The sequence below is a fragment of the Zonotrichia leucophrys genome, chromosome 3 (genome assembly GCF_028769735.1).
Source record: "Zonotrichia leucophrys gambelii isolate GWCS_2022_RI chromosome 3, RI_Zleu_2.0, whole genome shotgun sequence".
In the NCBI taxonomy this organism is placed as follows: Eukaryota; Metazoa; Chordata; class Aves; order Passeriformes; family Passerellidae; genus Zonotrichia; species Zonotrichia leucophrys.
Window position 1 is genome coordinate 20,712,559 of NC_088172.1, and position 20,773 is coordinate 20,733,331.

General features: G+C 37.1%; 1 protein-coding gene across 2 annotated transcripts in view; it reads left to right on the forward strand.

The window, feature by feature from the left end:
- The window catches only part of CSMD1 (CUB and Sushi multiple domains 1), a 1,074,724-nt gene that overhangs the window by 331,950 nt on the left and 722,001 nt on the right, over positions 1-20,773 (forward strand). For both annotated transcript variants that reach the window (XM_064707609.1, XM_064707608.1), the window contains exon 3: positions 1,679-1,791. In XM_064707609.1, coding sequence (XP_064563679.1) covers positions 1,679-1,791 — 113 coding nt within the window. The remainder of the gene's footprint in view (positions 1-1,678; positions 1,792-20,773) is intronic.

The window sequence follows — 20,773 nt, forward strand, 5'->3', positions numbered from 1 at the left end:
ATTAAATAGAACAAGAGGCACATTTCCCTAAAAACTGCAATGTCTAGTGAAGGTGAGAGAACATACAAAAGCATGAACATAAGATGTGGCAAGCCTTATGGTGGTTCTGCAGTTTGAAGACTGAGGGGAAAATCAACCTGGTTATTTCTGGAATTGGAGTAAATGAGGTGGAAAAGAATAGGAATATTAGGTTGACAAGTACACAGAAGGTAAAAAGATTAGAGCAAACAGCTAATTACCATATGGGAGAAAATGTTGTTTAAAATGAAAGGAAGAAATTGCAGAAAGCTTTTTGCTGACTTATGTTACCTTGACTATATACCTTTATCTGTATTTAAAGTTCTTGCTCTGATCTCTGAGTGTTCTATTTGTTTTCCAAATCTCAAAATTGGCAAGAGATGGGGAACCAGCTGCTTGGAGCTACTGAAGCATGGAGTTCCTCCTATGAATTTTTATATATGAAAGAGGTCTTATATAAACCTAATTTTGCAAAGAACATCTAGCTCAGTGATACTGCTCTATTAGTACATAGCTTACAGTTATTTGTTATTTCTCTTCTGTAGTTCTGGATGCCAATTAATGAACTATAACTTAATTGTACCATAAATTTCAAGGACAAGATGGTTTTTTCTTGTTTTCTTTTTCATTTGTTTTTTGTTTTTCTTTTTCCAAGACATGGATTGTCTTAAGAACCTAGATCTTAAAAAAAGTCAGGGTTTTTTGTGGTTTTTTTTGTTTGTTTGTTTTTGTTTATTTGGGTTTTTATCTTTTTCAACATCTAAGACGCTCTTTCAGGGTGAAATTTGGACAAGAGTTGGTTTTCTGGCAGGATTTTCCTATACATAATCACATACCCCTATTGCATGATACAGAAATTAACTAGAGATCAGCTAATCCACCAGTATAGTTTTAGTTTTGTGAGACAGTAATGGTCTCTTATATTTTACTTATGAGAAATTAATCATTAAAAAACCATCTCACTAGTATCAGCTAGATCTAACAAATTATGTTTAGTGATGTTTTAATGAAGGATCTAAACATTTTTCTTCAATCAATTTTGCCCTCAAAAATATACAGATTTTGGAAAATTGTCTTATAAGCAATATTGGAATGTAATTATAGCTTATCCTAAATTCCATTTTGTATGTAAAGGTAAGGCTACTAGTAAGAGGAGAAATGTAAGGTAATTTTTTCTGAAGCTCTGAAATGGAAATGTGGTGGTTTGTTTGTTTTCTAGTCAGTTAATGTTTATCACTCTGAGCATATGATATACATGGTTTTCTGAAGTAGCACCTGGAGGATAGACAAGATAGCCTAAGCTATGTGAAATCATAGGAAATATCTCTGAGTGAGTCAAGAGCTGAGTATCTACTTCTAGATGTCCTAAATTTACCTATCTTCATCTTAAAATAAGTCCTAACACAAAAAAAAAAAAAGTCTTCAGTAGATCTTTCTTTCATTGTTTTCTGGAGAGCACATAGATGTGTTAGCATAGGAGAGTTTTAAAGCCAAGGACACATTTGAAATTTTGCAGTGAGTGTTTAGAGATGCATCAGGGTAAAGCCCATAATGTGTTTGCAATTCAGATGTAAAAACATTATGTTTATCATAATGCTCGCCACATCTACTGATGGGCTTATTATAAAAAGTATTAGTAATTTGTGCCTTTTTATTGCAGGTTATCTGGATTTCAGCTTCCATCATCTATTGTGAGCACAGGATCTATCCTCACCCTCTGTTTCACCACAGATTTTGCTGTCAGTGCCCAAGGCTTCAAAGCTATCTATGAAGGTAAGAACTCCTCTCACTGGGTGTTCACTGTACTTAATATATATTTTTCATGTTTAAATGTGATGTTTCAATTCTGTTTGGGATTTAAGTAATTGGCTGGTATTGCATTAACTGTGAGGCTTGTTTGGTAGCATTTTAAAAATATTACTTTATAATGGACATAGTTTTGAATTTTAAATTTAGTTTAAACTGATGCTGCAATTTCTGATGGAGTTATAAAAAAAATTTGTCAGATCTCCAAAGCTGGATTCACAGATGATTCATTTAAATGGTTTTGTTATTATTTCCTAAATGATTTTTTTGGAAGCATCTTTAGGAAATGTCTAACTTTAGGGGTGTTATGATAAAAATGAGAGAAAATATGGATCCTAAATGGTCTTGAAAATTAATCACTAATCTTTTCATTGTGGAAAATTAAAAATATGAAAACAATCATATGTGTGTATATATAAAAGTAAACAAAAAAGCAGTTGAAACGTACTGTGTGGAAGGTGTTAGACTGCAGTGAAGACTCAGTTCTTGTTAGAAATAAGGCCAAGCATTTCTTGTGTCTACCAAGATTTTTTCTTATTAAACTGGTATGGTACCTTTTGTACAGCTCAGAGTATTAAAGAAATGATTTTATGAGAATTGTAGCCTTTATTGGGCAAAGTTAACAGGCACAGTGATATTAAGTCACCTGCTTGTTGGATAATAAAGGTGTTTTGGGTGTAATTCAGGATTGTTTTCGAACTGAGTGTGTGGTGTTGCATTGATTGTTTTGGGGTTCTGTGTGGGTTTGGATTTTTGAATGGCTTTTTTTTATTTATTCATGGAAAATGCAGGGCTTCTAATACTTATAGTTGTAGAAGGCTAATTTTCAGATTACTTCTCAAACTCCAAGTGATTTTTTCTATGGTTTCATAGATCTAATCCTTGACTGAGAGTATTTATTCTGAAAAATTTGCCTTCAGTCAGTTAAGTGCCTGAAATGTTTTTATAATGCAGTTGATGTGGAACTGAATGTAGAAAGTAGTATGGTTTGATGGTAGCTCTTTACTAGGAAAGAATTTACAAGTGTGTAAATCCATTAGACTGGTTACCACTTTCTAAAGTCACAGTACCCCAGAGACCAAACGTGCTTGGTGAGCTTTGATCAGGTTTTTCTACGACTGTTGAAACTTTACCTTCCTTTCTTGACAGTGACAAAATCTACTCCCTATTGAGATATATCTTTCTTTCATATCTCATTAATGTTTTAAATGATAGTGTTTTTTAAAGTCTCTTCTTGAATTCGATATGCATATTGAGGAGATTACATAGGTGTGAAGACAGGGGCAAAGGAGGTGTCATGAGTAGCTCAAACTTCTTTGTTTTGAGCTTCTTCTCTTTGGGTGGGTAGCTCACAGTATGTCTCTCCTTGGTAGCTCTTCCCCCCTTCCTTTGTCCTTCAAAGCCTTAGCACCTGGTAAGTCAGCTAATCAGTCTCTTATTTTTTAACTAATATGGGGGCTGTGAGAAGACTAAATTTCATTGCCATAGCCTTTATTGCTTTACTAGGTAAATTGAAAAGAAACAGCAGAAATCCTGAACACACCAGGAGCTGTTGTTTTTTGCCTCAATAAGAAGCTGCTTTCTCTGCACCTCTATTATTCTCTCCTATGAGATGCATGCAATAGCATATTTCATCCTTTTTTGCAATCTGAGCAGTTTGTTTTTCGTATTGAAGAGCACAGTGAAAAAGGCTAAAGGACATCTCTTGACTGTCAACTTAGGAACACATGCATGGAGCTACAGGCTGTAATATAATGACACTTCCTGCTGGCCTACTTTCTTGTAAAAACCCCAGCAGGAAGAGCTGTAATTAACAGTGACAGGCAGCACCACTTTCTGGTTAAACAACACTGCCCCCTTTCAGATTTAGGGCTGTAAACCTAGCATTGTCAATGAACTTTAAATTGATGTCAAAATGTGACATCCAGCTCTGGAAGAAATGGTGACTGTCACTCAAGTGACAGCATTTCAGTCTAGAGACAGGCAGTGGGTACTGATGGTTCTAGAAGGAATTGTAGCAGTGAAGGGTCAGGTGTTTTTTTGTGAAGGCTTGGAGTGATTTCTGCTGCAATGGCCAGCTGATTTGCCCCGTAGTTTAAGAACTTCCATAATTGTTCCCCAGACAGTTTTTAATAGTGACAGCTTCTGGCTTCTGTGTCATATGTGATTTTAAGAGAGGTGTTCAGTTCCTCTAGGGCAGGGGAATACAGACCAGATATAACCAGCCAGAAGAAGTTTTTATAATCACTCTGCCAGCTACCCATCCCTTGCTGGTTTGGTTTCCTAAACTGCATACCTATCCCTGGTTTTGGCCAGCTCTTTCATTCTTCTCTTGAGTAAGTGAATTACTGTTCAGTTGGAGGCAAGGGGAGCATTGAAGTGCTACTGAATGCTGCTGCCAGCTGAGAATTTGGGATATTATGGGTTCAGGATGCAGAGTTTGAAAAACTCAGTAGGGCACTAAAGCAGGAAACAAGGCAAGTGAACCACTTCGATGGTGATCGAATGGCCTCTGAAGCTATACCCATACTTGGTATCCCTAGTAGAGAGAGAACATTACATCCTCATGCCTGGACTAAGATTCTGATCTCTGCCTTTTAGTCAGTATATTCTTCATTTATTACCTCAGCTCCTGTGCAGCAATGACATAACTGGAACCTTTGTGTTTTTAAAATGTTGAAATAAGAATGAAGCTAGAGAAACCACATTATAGCACTGTAAGCCTTTGAATATTTCTGATATTTACATGACTTAGTCTGGTGTCAACCATATGCCATGTGGATATTAACATTAACTAAATTAGATCCTTGTGGCAGTAGAGCTGAGAGTTTGACAACACTGATGTAGTTGGGCAGTTACTGAACTCTTAGACTGAAATGTAGGTTTCTTTACTGGATCATTCTTTCACCAGATTTATATGTGTGTTTCTAAGATTTTTAACTAATAATACTTTCATTTTTCTCAGTGACCGCATCTGATCTCTAAGTTCTGATACTGGTGGAAACTTGAACTGTTCTTATTTTCTAGAAATAAAATTATTATGGAAGATTCAAACATCTGATTATATCAGTAAAAAGAACTATGAACTTCAGAAGTAGTAAGTTCAGTTTGTAGCATCAGTCAGCTTAAACCATTAAATGATTTTGATTGACCATTACAATCACTGTTTAATATATAAACATAAGTTTTTAGCAATGGAATTGGAGAATTGAGGGATAGTTCCTCTTTCTGTGTTTGTTTTTTATAATTGCAGTGGAATCACAGGAAATAGGTTTAGGCTTTGCAGGGACTGCAGAAAGAGAAAACAAAGTACTTGGACTTGTGCAATTTTACTTAATTCCCTGGTAAAATCAGTTTTATTCCTACTTTTCTAGAATGAAGTTAACAAGCCATTTTTTAAAAAGGTGCTTTAAGGGCTACATATAGAATTAAAAAATCAGCATTGGTGTATCATTGTAGTAGTTTTCTTTGGAAAGTCAGATGTATTCCTCCCTTACAGAAAACTTGCTTATATTTGGCCATAGAGACAAATGCTCTCTAAATTACAGCAGTACTGCACTGCGATGCATTTATAATTTGGTGGTCTTTCTTCTATTAAAGTACCATGGCCTGCCAGAGAATCCAGCTGCTAAGTGGAAAAAAAGTAGCAAAAGTACGAAACTCATTTCAGAGTGTCTTCCTAGTCATCAACATGAAATTAAACATCATGGAGTTTACCTTATTTTTGGCTATACTAGTGTCTGTTACTAAATATTAAGATGGCCTCTAAGGTTAACAACTCTTGGTTCATTTTAAGGGTTTTTTGGTTGATTTGTTTTGTATTTTGGAGTTGTTTTTCTGGTTTAGTGGGGTTTTTATTTGTTTTGTTTGTTTTGTTTTCTTTTGGGTTTTTTTGTTTGTTTGTTTTTTGGTTTTTTTTGTATGTGTGGGTGTATGTGGTTGTTTTTGTTGTTTCTAACCATATTTTGTAGTGTACAACTGGTGAACACTGCTTAAACAACATGCCAGATGTACTGGACTTGGTGTTTTTTCATACCTGTCCTTGACTTTTGTTCTACAGAAGCAGCTGTTCCTTGCCAGACAAGAAAGCTGGAAGAAAAGTCCTTCTGTTCTACTTGCCTGCAGGCCATATTTCCTTTTTTCTTTTTTTCTTTGATTTCTCAAAGCTTTCTGCTCACACCCAGCATTAACATTTATACTGTCATTCACCTCATCCTCCCTTGTGCACCTTCCCAAAGCTTCTTTTAAAATCCCTTTTGACATCAACAGCAGAAAGCAGTGATGCATTTCTATGGTGTATAGCCTTTGAAGAAATTTTCTAGTTTTTTTCACCTCTTGCAGGTCTTGTTCTTCTTGAGTATCTGTTACATGGTAGGGAATTGTTTTGTTTTGGTTAGTGTTTTTGTGTTTTTTTTTTTTTTGTTGGTTTGAATTTTTTGTTGTGTTTGTTTTCTTTTTTTTTAAGGTTTGATACTTTTGGCTATATAAAATAAACAAAAAAATTGAATAATTTCCTCTACCAATTTAGTATGATTCTGTGAGTTTGCCAAGGTAATTTCCCCAACACTGTGACTTTTTCCAGTTAACATGGACCCCAGTGAAGATAATGGACTTCTAGACTCAAGCTAATGTGTCCTGAAGTTTCCCTCTATCAAGTACCAGAATACCTTTTCTGCACTCAATTTTAAGAGTAAAATTTTGCTTGTCATTTGTTCAGTGCTTGAACCGCTTGCTGCTTGTTGTCCATGAGTCTGGTTTATGGCTTTGTAGTTCTCTCAACAAACTCTGATACAATGATGAGAGTAGTTATTTCCTGGGAATGGATGAATAATCCAATGGATAATCTGAGGCAAATACTTCAAGTTCTCAGTAGGAAGCTAAATTGGCAAGAAAATACCAACTTTATGCAACTTGCATGCATAATGATTCCTGCTGTTCCTGAGATGAGTAGTCTCCTGAATCTTCAATATAACATTGCCAGTTAATCTCTGTGGTTTAGTCATGGGTGCTGTTTTATCTATTAGACAATATTTAATTTTCATAGAATCGTAGAAGATTGGAAGAAATTGTAAAAATTGTCTATCTCAAAAACCCAACACCACCATGGGCAGGGAACCCTTCCATTAGCAGATTCAATCATTGGAACAATTTTGATTGTTCCAGTGATGTGAAATTGTGAATGACTTGGGAACATCAGTGGATTATTACTACATCCAGCTCAGAAAAGCTCCAAAAGATTCTAATGATTATCTAACGATGAAATTGAGAGTTAAGCAGTTTGTTCAATATTCTGTTGGGTGGGTTTTGGGAAGGATTCAGTTTGTCACCCCTAAGCCTGTAAATATTTTCTATCCTGCTGTGGTTTTAGGAGAAAGAAGCAGTGTAAATTCTATGAGTTTAATATTTTTAAACATTAAAGGCACAGACTGCCTTTTTCTTAGCTTTTCTGTGGCCAGAAAACTTTTTAGTTAAATACTTGCTATTTTGGTATTCTGTTCTTTTCAAATTGAGATTTTTTTTGAACCATTTATCAGTATGTGTTGGTATATGCACACGATGAAGTAACCCAGTGTCATGGTTTGACCAGGAAGAAGTTGGGAATTCTGGGAAGCTGTGGTCAAACCAATGAAGGTTTTGAGTTTCATACTGACACCTGGTGTAGCCAGTGGGGTTTGGACACACCTCCGAGAATACACAGGGGTTAAAAGCAGGCCACTGCCCTGGCACTTCCTCTTTGGACATCGTCGGGCGAGGAGTTCAGATCTCTCTCCCGCCCGGCCCGCTGCTGCTGGGCGGGGGAGGGGCCAGCCACGTGGTAGGCCTGGGGCCTGGACAGAGGGGGCTTCGGGGGGGCTTCGAGGATGGAAGGGTGGAAGGTCCCAGAGAGTCAGCCCTCGGGCAGCCAGCCCCCCCCTCTTCCCCCCCTTCCCCCCCAGGAGAGCAGCCAGCGAGAAGGGGGAGGAAGACTGCCCGGCCGCAGCGGCAGCGTGTGGGCAGCATGCGTGGGAGCCCGTTCCGGGACCGACAGACAGAGACTGAAAACTTTTAACCCTTTCTTGCATGATTGGGGCCTTACAAAAATGCTAATCCTCCTCGAAGCTGAATAAGAAGGGAGATGAGAGATAAGGACTTTGGCCCGGAGATTGTGGAGATGATTGGATGGGGAGAGATGATTTGGAGTGGCCTTTTGGCTGGACTTTTTCTTGTAGCCATGGACTCAGTTGTTCCTGTGACATAGACTGCATTTAGGGGGAGGCATTGCCTCAAAACCAGGAGGGTTCATTTGTGAGGACCCCCCGGCCCCAGGGGGTTGGAAAGATATGGGGGGGACAGTTGTCCCAAAAGCAGAGACTGTGCCTTTTTGGAGTGAGACAAGGCATCCTTGAAAGACCACCCTAAAAGCAGCTCTGGTCCATGCCGTCAGTGGTGAGAGCACTGAGCATGGAAGGAACATGTCACAAGCGGCAAATGGACTTTCCGGGCGGTGCCGAAGTGACAAGGAAGCATCCGGGATTTCAGTGTGCTTCCAGAAGCCTATGGAACAAGAAGGACTCCTTTTCCTCTTCATGAACTGATGTTTGAGTATACTAAAGTGTCGTGCCGGGCTGGGCAGTCGGTATTTTTGAGAGAATGTATTGGATTGGGAAAGTCAGAGAGTGGGGAGGAGGAAAAGTGGTTTTTGTAAGGTTTTCAATTTTTTTTTCTTTTCCTTATAGTCTTTCCTATTTTTTTTCCTGTAGTTTTAGGTAATAAAGTGTTATTTATGTTTAAGTTGGAGCCTGTTTTGCTTATTCCTGGTCACATCTCACAGCAGACACCAGGGTGAGGCATTTTCATGGGGGCACTGGCTCTGTGCCAGGCTCAAACCATGACACCCAAAAACTTTAAATAATGAAAGCAGAGACTGAAAAAGGACCTTTTTTTTAAGGCTGAAATTTGTACTTGTACCTGTCTAGAGTGGAAGTATTTGTTTTCTGAGAATGAATGTAGGTAGACATTTCCTTTGTCAACTGCAATCCTTACACAGGAAAATGTTTGGGTTTTTTTTCTTTCTTTAGCAACTTTTCTTTAAAATAACACCTTTTTTTTGTAACAATATCATATGAATGGCTGTAATGATGACATACAGGAAAGACATCATAATGCAGTTTAAAAAAACCCCTGATATTTCAGGTATCAAACCTTGCCATAATTAGTAGTAGCAAAATCTCAGGGCAGAAGAGGTCTAACAGGGCTGTGATCCTGTTCTATAAGGCCTCTACTACCTAATCTAGAATATCAATTATTTAGATATGAAAATATTTTTAACAATACCAAATAAAGAAAATTATTTTTAATTCTGCATAAATTCAGAAAACTTCTGGAAAATGAAATACTGTGTTTGTGAGGAGAGATAAGTAAAATATTCTGCTTGTGTTCTGAAGTGTATGAATGGGTTAAAGAAGTGAAATTCCTTTCACTTAAATGTTGAATTTCAGCAATATTCAAAGGACCAGGAGTAAGAAATCTAGAATATTATTTCCATAAAATGTCCAAGGGCAGAAATCTCCCAAAAGGAGGTTCTAGGAAATTCTTTCCTAGGAAAAAAAAAATACACTGTACTGAAAATTGTGACAAAATAGACCCTACTTGAATTGTCTAAAAATTAAATTAAATATTGCAGTTCTCATTATCAACCCATGAATTTTGTACCTAAATGAAGAATGACTTTTATGTTACATTATGAGCATTATGTTAGCTAATTTGTAAGGTATGTCAGCTGTGTTCTACTTTTCAGCTTTCACACAGGCTCAATCTTTCCAGCTCAATCCTTAATGAGGGAATGGCATCCTTCCTGTGGCTGGTAGCCCTTGCAAAAGTAATTACATGTTTTAAGATAAGCTCTTGGGACTGTCTTTTTGGCTGCCTCTGATTCTGGAAGGGAATATTTTGTGCCTTCTGGTGACTTACTGATCCATGTAAAAGCTACTGTGACTTTTGTCCTTGGTACATAAATCAGTAGCAAGCACCCTGTTCGTGGCCCATACCTAGTAATGATTTAGTGGTTTTGTAGCCTCCGTCTACAATATTCTTATTTCTGCTACTATTTCAGATCACAAACCCTAAAGAAAAATGTTTTGGTAAAAGTGGCCTTACTAGAGAGAAGTATTAAGACGTTGATCCTCTGCTCCTGTGGGGTGCCAGTCCTAAACCAGAACAGCATGTTCCAGCATGGAAAACAGAAGTGGAAAGTCAGTGTAGTAGCAGGATTGCTTCTCTTTCTGTGCAGCCTAAAGAATTTACTACAGTGGTTTCATGCCCCTGCTACATCCTGAGAGGTCATCATCCCAACTGGGCTTATATTAATATCCCATTTCATGTTCTTTCTAGTCTGTCTTCATTGATGTGTGTTTGTATGACTAATATTAACTTGTGAAAAACACTTGCAGACTTTTTTGAAATGTCACAATTATCTGAGTGCAGTCATTGCCTCTTCTGAATGAGTATTAAGGTGGTTGTTGTGATTTAGCCCCAGGGGGCAGCTGAGCACCACGCAGCCACTGCCTCACCAGCCCCGCAGTGGAATGCAGGAGGGAATTGGAAGGGTAAAAGTAAAAAAAGGGGTGGGTTGAGATAAAGACAGTTTAATAGTTAAAAAGCTGCATGTGCAAGCAAAACAAAGTAAGGATTTCATTCACTGCTTCCTAATAGCAGGCAGGTGTTCAGACATCTCCACAAAAGCAGAGATCCATCACGTCAGTGGTTACTGGAGAAGGCAAATGCCATCTCTCCAAACATCCCTGAGGAATGGCAGCCCTAGCCAGACTCCAGCCTTGCCTGTTTGATTGCTGAGTATGACACCAAATGGTACAGAATAATCCTTTGGTCAGCTGGTGTCAGCTCTCCCAGCTGTGTTCCCTCCCAACATCTTGTGCACTTCCAGCCTAGTCATTGACAGGACAGAAAAGCCTTGACACTGTGTAAGCTCTGCTCAGCAATTTCTGAAACCTCCCTGTGCTATAAAAACTGTTTTCATCACAATTTTAAAACTCCATTCTATCTTCTATGAAGAAATTTAATTCTGTCATAGCTGGAACCCAGACAAATGTGCAGTGTGATCTAAAAATCCCATATATCAGTGTTGTAGGTAGCTTAAAAAAAGAACCCCAAACAAACAAAAACACCCCAAAATAAGCAAATCCCACTCTTACTGAATAGGAAGAGACTAGCTTTGCCTCTTCTCTAGTCCTTCTATCTGGACTTTAATTTTTTAAGTTAAAATATTTTCTCTTGAGATGAAATAGTTTGATAAGCAAACAAGATCAGAAATTCCATAATTCAAAATTTTAATGGATTTTTTTAAAATTCATCTATATAGGGAATTTAAGGAATTTGTCTCTTCTCCTAGTGCTTTTCTGAAACAAGCCATGCAATGTGACTTAACAGAGTTGGCATTTTTGTTTGTTCAGTTCTACAGCCAAATGGGATTTGGTGGAATAACTTTTTGTTTATAGCCTTGCAGATTTGCTGTAGATAGAATTTTAAGCAGCTTGTGTCCTTCCCTACTCACTCCGTATTTATTGCAAACAGCAACTGATGTGCCAAATATCAACATGCCCATAGTTAAAGAAGAAACCTGTTTTCTGTTCAAATTCCATTTTGTCTGGGCTTAGCCTTTTCCCTTTTACCAATGTGGAACTCAAAATACTGCCAGCATTTTGGGCATATTGCCTAAGTACTTACAGGAGATTTTTGATACATTTATCTATTTGGTTCAAAAGTTAAACCATAATTTGTTACTGGATATTCTCAGTAGTGCTAACTTACCTTCAGATGGTCCCAGATTAAATGCAGCTGTCACTTAATTAGATTTTATTGAATATGACTATGACTTGATTCATTTGTGGCCTTATTTGTAAAGCAAGTTATTTTTTTCCCTTGGCTGGCATAAAGTAGGGGAAGTTGTAAGGGACTTTTCAACTCTCTGATAATATAAATGCATTTCCAGCCATACCATTCTGGTTTGTTGTAGTCTTTACATTGCTTATATTTTTTATTCTATTTCCCTTAAGTTAAAGTAGTATCATTTTTTAATATAAAAACTATATTTCTACCTTTACAGAAAAGTCTCTGCAGCTTACTAAGAGCTACTGTTGATAACTACTTTGTATTTATTATGAATCTGCCTCCAATGGCAAAGATGACTTAGGGATTTTATATCTTTTGTTACAAAAATAAAAGAAAATTGAAAAATCTCTATCTCATCTGGAATCCTTGTTTCCAGATTTTTATTCTTTTAAACTGGCAGAAGGTGTACTGTGATGCCGCGTTGAATCAGAATTTCTGGAATAAACCCCTGTGGGTTATAAGGATAGAAAATAGGAAGTTGGATTTGCTATGTTACTGTAGCCAGCAGCTGTTATCCTGATTAATTTAAGGTTGTATAATTTGCTGTGTTAGATGGATAGTTAGAACATAAATACAGTCACATACCTTGCTTTTCATCTTCTCTTGTATAACTAAACCATTAATAATTGTTCTTTGAATTACTTTTTTTTTTCATATCCTTCCCATATATTGAAGGTTTCATTTGCATAACTTTTCAAGTTTTCCTTTTGCATTTTGGATAATGAGGCAGATAGGTGGAAGTTTGCAACAAAATATACTCATCAAAACAAGTATGTCTAAAGTTTTACTAAGGTGCTGATCTTGCTTAGTAATGAAGATAGCTGGAAAGTCACTAATTTGTTCATTGTGAAGAAAAGGACTAGATTGCTTGTAGTATACATAATGTAGACACTGCATTTTTAACTGAAACTTTTGAGATTTGTTCAAATCTATCACATGATCCTCACCTCCATGTTTTTGTACTATCTATTGGACTCTTGTGTATTGAATATCTAAATACTGTTTATTCACCCAAGTAATCTCATTAAATTCATTAGATATATGTGTTGCTATAAATGAGTCTGCAAAACCATTTAGAGTACTTGTTAACTCTTTATTTTGTATTTTTACCCTTTAATACTTTGAAATCTTTTATCTTGTATATAGTGGAAGACTTCCTAAAACATTTATAGAATTATTTATGCATGGAATACTTTAGAGAAATCTTGCTTTAAGGTTCTTTGAAGCTGGCTTATAGGATTGACTTGAAAAGGGCTATGGAGGCTTGGAAGGTCACACAATCTCTTTGACTGTATTAGATCTGTGCCTTTCTTACAGTTGCTTAAGAACACAAGACCTATCTGTGTAGTGTCAGTGGATTGTAAACCTGAAGTCACAAGAAGGTTAAAACAGCAGTTTTGGATACGCAAAACCCTTATTTATAGGGAAAGTCAGCATTCTTTCTGTGTGTATCTATGGAAATCCAAAATTGTTAGAGCAATCAGTCTTGAGTATCTACTCATTATTAGTCCAGATGAAATTTTTACAGAAAAGGAAAAAAGAACAAGAGAGTAGTTATATTTGCACAAACAATTATTGGTTTCTGCTCTTTTTCCTAGCATAGTTCTTATTTTTCCTGTGCTCATCTGGATCCACTAGTTTATGTTTTCTTCTTCATCGGTTTAGGATGCACTTGAGGTTACTCATATTTAAAATAATTTTATATGTTTTCTCTTTCTTCCATGGTCTGCAATTCCACGTCTCATCCATACTTAATATGCTGTCCTATGCATGTTAGCTACTACTCTTTTGGTTTTTTGTTACTCCTAAACCCAGTTTTGTCTGGGTCTGCATTTCTGTAGTTGACTATGAGTGAGTTGTTCATAACTTTGAGCTCTCTAAAGCCAAGTCTTTGTCTCATCTCTCATTGTTCCTGTTTGTGTATTTCCCTAGACTGTATCCTTTATCTCTGCTTCTCAAAGACTCAAAACAGGCTTGTATTTCTCTGAACCATGTCATTGTGCCAGTTGAAAAACTCTTCATTCTGCATAGACTGTTTGCTAGACCTATTAATTTAAAACTCTGGTTGTACCATCAGAAAAAAATGGAGGCAAAAAAAAAAGGAAACCAAATTAGCCTTAGCCACTCAATTAGAGAAATTGCTATTGCAGCTAAATGAAGTAAGGCAAAGCTGCAGGCAAGTTTGAGAATTTCATGCAGGGTGAACCTGACTGTAGCAAGAATCAGTCCTGAGGCCTTGCAAGCCCTTTATAAAGCTTATGGTCTGTTACTGAGGATGGCAGTACTGGATTAGAGGGCTTCACAGTCATAAATCATGGCATGCATAAAACAGTTACTTCTCCTGCTACAGCTTTAGTTTTCAAAATTGCCTTTTTTAATCAAAGTTTTCATTAGAGGTCTCCAGAGAACTGTTGACTGTGAGATCCTTGCCTGGTCCATGTACTACCCAGCAGCTTGGGTGACCATTGCCTGACTAGCTCCCTAAATTTGTGATAGCTGGATAAATAGCTATTCATAAGAGATTATAATCATTAAATATTTCAAAAGCCAATTAACATTAGAGGCCTATGTTAACATTAGAGAAATAATCTCAAAGCAGAAGTTTCTGTTTGCATTCTTTGACTTTGCAATTTGAAGGACTACCTTAGCTGTCGGTAAGTTGAGCATTTTAATCATAGAATAGTTTGGTTTGGAAGGAACATTAAAGACCATCTCGTTCCAACTGCCTGCAATGAGCAGGGGCATCTTTTTCTGGATCAGATTGCTCAAAGTCCAGTCAAACCTGAGCTTGAATGCCTCCAGCGATGGGACATCCATAACTTCCCTGAGCAACCTGTTCTAGTGTTTCACCATAATCTTGTAAAAGATGTTCTTATGCCTAATCTAAATCTACAAAATGCTTTAAGGCCTTGTCAGTCTCCCTCATACTGCAGATCTTGTTGAAGAGTTTCTCTCCATCATTCTTATAGTTTTAGGCACTGAAAGGCCCCAGTGGGATCTCCCTGGAACCTTCTCTATGGTGAACAATCAGACTCAGCCTTTCTTAACAGGAAAGGTGTTTCATGGCCTGCCCCTGGACCTGCTCTAAGAGATCTGTGACGTTCATAAGCTGGGGCCTCCAGACCTGGATGCTGCATTTTGGTTGGATCTTACAAGAGCAGAGTAAAAGGGGAGGATCCCCTGCCTCACCCTGCTGGTCTCACTGCTTGTGATGCAGCTCAGGATATGGGTGGCCTTCTGGCCTGTAAGTACACATTGGCTGCTCACATCCAGGCAATGTGTGCTTACAGGCATCCAGGCATCCTATTCACTGCTGTTCCTGGATCTCTCTTCACAGGGCTGTTCTCAATCCATTAATTCTTTAGCATGCGCTGATATCAGCAAGTGCCCTGTGACCTCAATCCTAATTGCAGGACCTTGTACTTAGCCTGATTGAATTTCATGAAGTTTCCATGGGCCTATTTGTCAACCCTGACAACATCCTTCTGGATGACACCCTTTCTGTCAAGCATGTCAACTACAAAACTCAGCTGCACACCTGCTGAGGTTGCACTCAATCATGTGTCCTTAATAAAAGTATTGAGCAGTATCAGTCCTGATATGACCCACGAGGGGCACCTCTCATGATTCATCTCTGTTTGGACAGTGAGCTGGTAACCACCATCTTTGGATCCAGCTATCCACCCAAGTTCTTCTCAATTGACTGGTCCATTCATCAAACCCACATCTTTCCAAATTAGAAGCAAGGACATTTGGGAGGACTGTATCAACATCTTGCAGAGGTCAAAGTACTGCTTTGAGACTCAGGGACTTGAAAGATGAGGAAAGAGCACTTGCCAGTGAAAACAGAAACAAAAAAAGGTCATCAAGTAGCTCAGCCTCCTCCATGTCCTCAGGAGGAATTTTTTTCAGGGAAAGGGTGGTTAAACATTGTAATGGACTACCCAGGGAGATGGTGGAGTCACCCAGGAGGTGTTCAGGAAATGACTGGGTATGGTACTTAGTGCCATGGTATGGTTTACAACAAGTGGATCAGTTAAGGATTAGACTCCATGATCTTAGAGGACCTTTCCAACCTAAATGATTGTGTGATTCTTGATTTATTGGGGGAGTACAGTTTTTTTGTCTTCTTTTTCTGACTAACACACCTGCAGAAGCTGTTCATATTCCTCACATCCCTTCCCATATTCAGCTCCAGCTGTGCCTTCCTGTGCTATCTTGATCCCCTCCTTTCATTCCCTGGTTCCATGCCTATATTCTTCTCAGTATTTGTGCCTGCTTCTAAATCTAAGATTTATACCACATACCCAGCTTTACAGAAAGTCAGCATTTGAACTGACAGGATCTTTAGTAGAAATATATGCTTCACCTCAATGGAAATCCCTCTTACTTGAAACTTAGTTTGAGAATGCTATCTTATTAGATAATTTTTAATTATTCTACATATTTGAGTTCTTTCGTTCTTTGGAATTCTTTCATTTTGGAGGCTGGAGAGAAGTCATGAAACTTTCTAAAACAGAGTTTTTCAGGCTCTCCCATTTCGGTTTTGAGATGAAAAACTGGTTTTGGAAGCCAAAACTTGTGAGAAAACTGGTATCTCTGCTGCAAAATGTGTGAAATTTTGCTGACTTCTTAAAAGATGCAGTCAATTTAATGTACACTGAATATGCATCATCCTGGTGGCAGCATAGGAAAACCTGCACAATCATCCTCTTTGAATTTCTTGAGTGACTGTGGATACCTTGTAAGTGAAGAAGTCTCCTAAGCTGACTGGAAATTAGATTTGTGCCTGCCTGGGTTTTACCTTCCAATACAGCATGGCTGTAACAAAGACGCTGGGGGGTTTTTGGTTTTAGGAGTTTTGGATTTTTTGGGAGTTTTTTTGTTGTTGTTTTGTGGGGTTTTTTGGTTTTTTTTATTAATAGCTTCCTTGGGATTTAAAATCTTATTCTGCATATTTGTATTTAAAAATGTCAATTGTATTTAAGTACTGAGAAAATGCATTTTGGGGAAAAATGAGTTAAGCAGTGAATAGTTGGATGGCTGTAGGATACTGAAGTTATCTTCCATGCTGTCAAGTCAGCTCTTCTGTAAAGCAAATGGCAACATTGATTCAGTAAAAGAAAGTGGAACATATTTCAGTGCTGCTCGTTTGATCAATATTCACCTGAACAAAGAAAAAGTTTTTCCAGCATTGTGTTGTTGGGGTGTGTGTTTTCATTCGGTTGGTTGGTTGTTTTTTTCTCATTCATTCCTGACTTTAATCATGATGAAGTCTTCATGCAAAATAGCTTATTTAGCAGAAGAAGTCTTTAAATGAAAGAAGAATCCTGCCACCCTGCATGTGAGAAGTCAAGTATGTGTGGAGTTTACTCTGCTTGCAGATAATTATTTTTCTGGAAGCCTCACCAGAATTCTATGACAACTGCAAATTCTGAAGATTACTTCTCTTTGCTCACTGCGTGCTTGTCAGTAGTGGCTTTTCTTCATGTTTAAAATGTAGCTTCTAAAAGAAAATTGAGAATAAAACAAAAGTTAAAATGTTATTCTCTGTTTACGTGATTTGGAAAATTAAATGTCATAATCAACTTCTAAAGGGCTGAAGCAGAGATGTTTTTTTCAGTGCTTAGGTCATACTCAGCACTTCAAAGCCATTTTAGGGATTTAGCTACCCCTCAAATCTTCTTTTTGTTTTTTTTTTTTTTTAGACTTAGATAATAACCAACAAAAACCATAAATCTTTTTCTTTAAAGATAAGCTCTACATTATAGGAATTTGACTTTCTGTTTGGGTTGTGTGCGCTATGGTCTGTGTGAGAGATAAGGGAGCGTAAGTGGGAAGAGAAAATATACTCCTTGTAGGCTTAGCGATTTCAAGCTGTTGTTTGTGAAACTCATGATCAGGTCAGAATTTTGTTATTTATACACAGGTTCTTTGAGGTTTTAATTTTTTTTTTCTCAGAATACTGATGTGAATGAAAAATACAAGAAAAATGTACTGGTTGGAGTTTTTTGTCTGGATTTTTTGTTTGCTTTTCATTGTATTTATTTATATTTTCTAATGATTAGTTGGGTTTTGTTTTTTTAGGTAGCAGTAGAACTGACTCTACTTCTTGCACACGGAATCTCTAAATCCTGGTAATTGCAAACTTTTCACTCAGAAAAACAAAAGTGGTAGTAGCATTTTAAAAAAATCCAGAGTGAACAGAAACCAAAAGAAGCACAAACCAAACTCACAAAATAAACAATAAAACCTATGCAGCAATTTACTAAGCTCCAGGGAATAAATACAGAATACAACTGAATACAGCCTTTGCTAACAATTAGTAAAATATGAGAGGAGGTATTGGTACAAGTATTGCTTTAAACATTTTGGGTTTATTTATTGGTTTATTTATTTATTGTTTATTTTATTTTGTTACCCATTTGCTATTGGACAGGCAGAAACAAGGCACATGCGTGTTTGTTTTTCCCTCCACTCTACTATCATCAAGTGCAGATCCATTAGAGTCTGCACTTAATAAAATTGTTATGCCTACAGACCCATGTCAAAATAATATTTTATTAACAGATTTAGGAAATCACTAGATTTTTTGTGGGCATTTTTTAAGGAAGTTTGCGATTATAGTCTTGGTAAAATAATTAATGGTCACGACTTCACGTATCAGATGTCATACAGAATTAGAGATCTCACAACCATTAGTGGTTAGCGGCTAACAAAGTTTTCTAAGACTAAGTCCTCTGGTATAACTGGTGTGATTGTTCTCAGTCAGTTAAAAGTGTTCTCAGATGTTTTGTAGAACTCCGTATTCTACAGTTTAATTTGGTGCAAATAAAAAATTGTGAAATTAGTGAAGTAACATCACAGAAAAAAATTAGTTCAGTGAGCTGTCATATTACTGTCATTTTCAAGATACAGATTTTTTTTTTAGTATATTTTAAACTGTTGAGCTCTTTTACATTAAAAGCTACTTTTCTCAAACACTGCTTATGTCAGTAACTTGTTGTCTAAGTGTCTTTTTCAGATCAAAGTTGACATTATGTCAATATTCAAGAACAGTAGTAGTAAACTTCTTTCAGTCAGCGGACCAGCCTATACTGGTACAATGGAAAAAAATCACAATTCTTTATTTGTAAATCTATGTGGTATATTCTAATGGTAGCTATGAGAATGATGGGCCAAAATTACTGTCTTATTTTGTGTTTTGGTGCTTTTGTATTTTTGTGCCATGATAGGTAAATTTTAGTTCAATGGAAGTACAATGCCAAAAATATAGACTTCTAAAAAGAGGTAAAATTAATGCCCCCAAACCATTTAATTAAGCTCTGTATTATTGTGTTTTTAAGTGTCAAGACTCAACAAACAATTTTGTATTAATTGTGATACAAAATTGAAAGCAAAATGTAGAAAGTGAGTTGATGAGACTGTAGGTGGCAACAAGAAGGCATAAATCCTTTGAGGTTCAGGTGTTTGAGTTGAGATCATAGGAATGAATGGTCTTGGACCTGAATCTGTGATCACTAGAACAGAACATTAAAATTAGCAGGTCTGCCTGTACAAGATAAAAGAAACCATGAATAAGGCCAGTGTTAAGTTTGCCTGGTGTATACTTATGTGAAGTATTTGCATGAATATTAAATGAATTTTTAAAACACCTCAGGGATTTAAAATATATTACGACTTGTAAAACAAACCTTATGACATTAAAAGAACAGGTAGTAAAGGCAAAACTATTAAATCACATCTAATATTGTGTAAAGTGACAAAAGATAGGCTAAAAAGCTGTGGTACCCTAAATTGCAGCTCATTAATATCAAATTAGTCTCCTTCTGATGAACTGATAAAATTGAATAATTTTTTAAGGGAAGAGAAAAAGCACATTAGAATATAATAAATGTGAAAACTTAATTTAGATTTTTTCTTGTTTGGCTTATGTTGGGAAATAGTTTTCTTTGAAATTCTAACTGGTTTAGGGACATATATTGGAGGCGTGAAATTGGAAATATTTAAAGCTAATTAAACATTGCAAGAGCAATTTTCTTTGTCAAAACTTAGGGAACTTCTTGAAGTCTAGACTATTTCTAGACTGTTAAATTGTGATTTACTTATATGTTACATTGACACACATGGTAATGGGAATCCTATGGACCTGTCAGGATGGGTATGCTGCATTAAAAAAAACAGTTTGGAGCCCATTTCTCCCCATTACCTTTTGATTATTGTCATGAATATTTGTTTTTTTGTGAGAGAGAAGCAGCTCTAATAGTTAAGTTCTCATCCCTCTGGTATCACAGCTATATCCAAAATAAGCATAATTCACTTCAATTCTCATGTGACAGATGCCATAAGTTACTTTTTTCAATGAAGTCTTAGCTGCTTATACTACAGAACTTTACGTTAAAGAGGGGAAAAAATGTCTGCAGCAGATCTCCCACTCCACAGATGCACTGAAAAGACAAAATATGTGTGAGCAAAATTTACAAATAATTGGAGAGAACAAGATCTCCACTTGTGGTTGCAGACTATGTATCACCTCGGTGGCTGAGCTCAGGTTCTTCCTGTGCAGCCTTTTCCCTCTGGAGAGCGCGAAGCCCGCGGTGTGCGCGCTGACGCAACACGGCTTCCCGCACACTGGCGGCTCCCAGTATGCTTTTCACAACTTGCATTGCATATCGCCAGAAGTGGTTATGTGGGTGTAGAAGCAACAGTTCTGTATTTTTCTAAGTTAGTGGAACAGGGAGGTCCCCTCACTGGTTAATTCAAAACAGTTTATTCTGTCTTGTACAGGAGGCAAGGAGAGGACAACCTGTATTGTCAGAACCCTTGATTGCATTGATCAAATGATGTTTTGTGTGGGTTTTTTTTGTTTGGTTGGTAGGGTGTTTTTTGGGGTTGTTTTTGTGGGATTGGTTCGTTTCTTTTCCCCTGAAAAGTCAAGCAGTAGCTGCATGTTATATTGATGCAATTTATAGAATATTGGTAGGAATTATGAGATTACTTACTATGGTTGAGTTAGACTGACATGTGACCTACCTGAAACAACTTCTGTTATATTAACAGG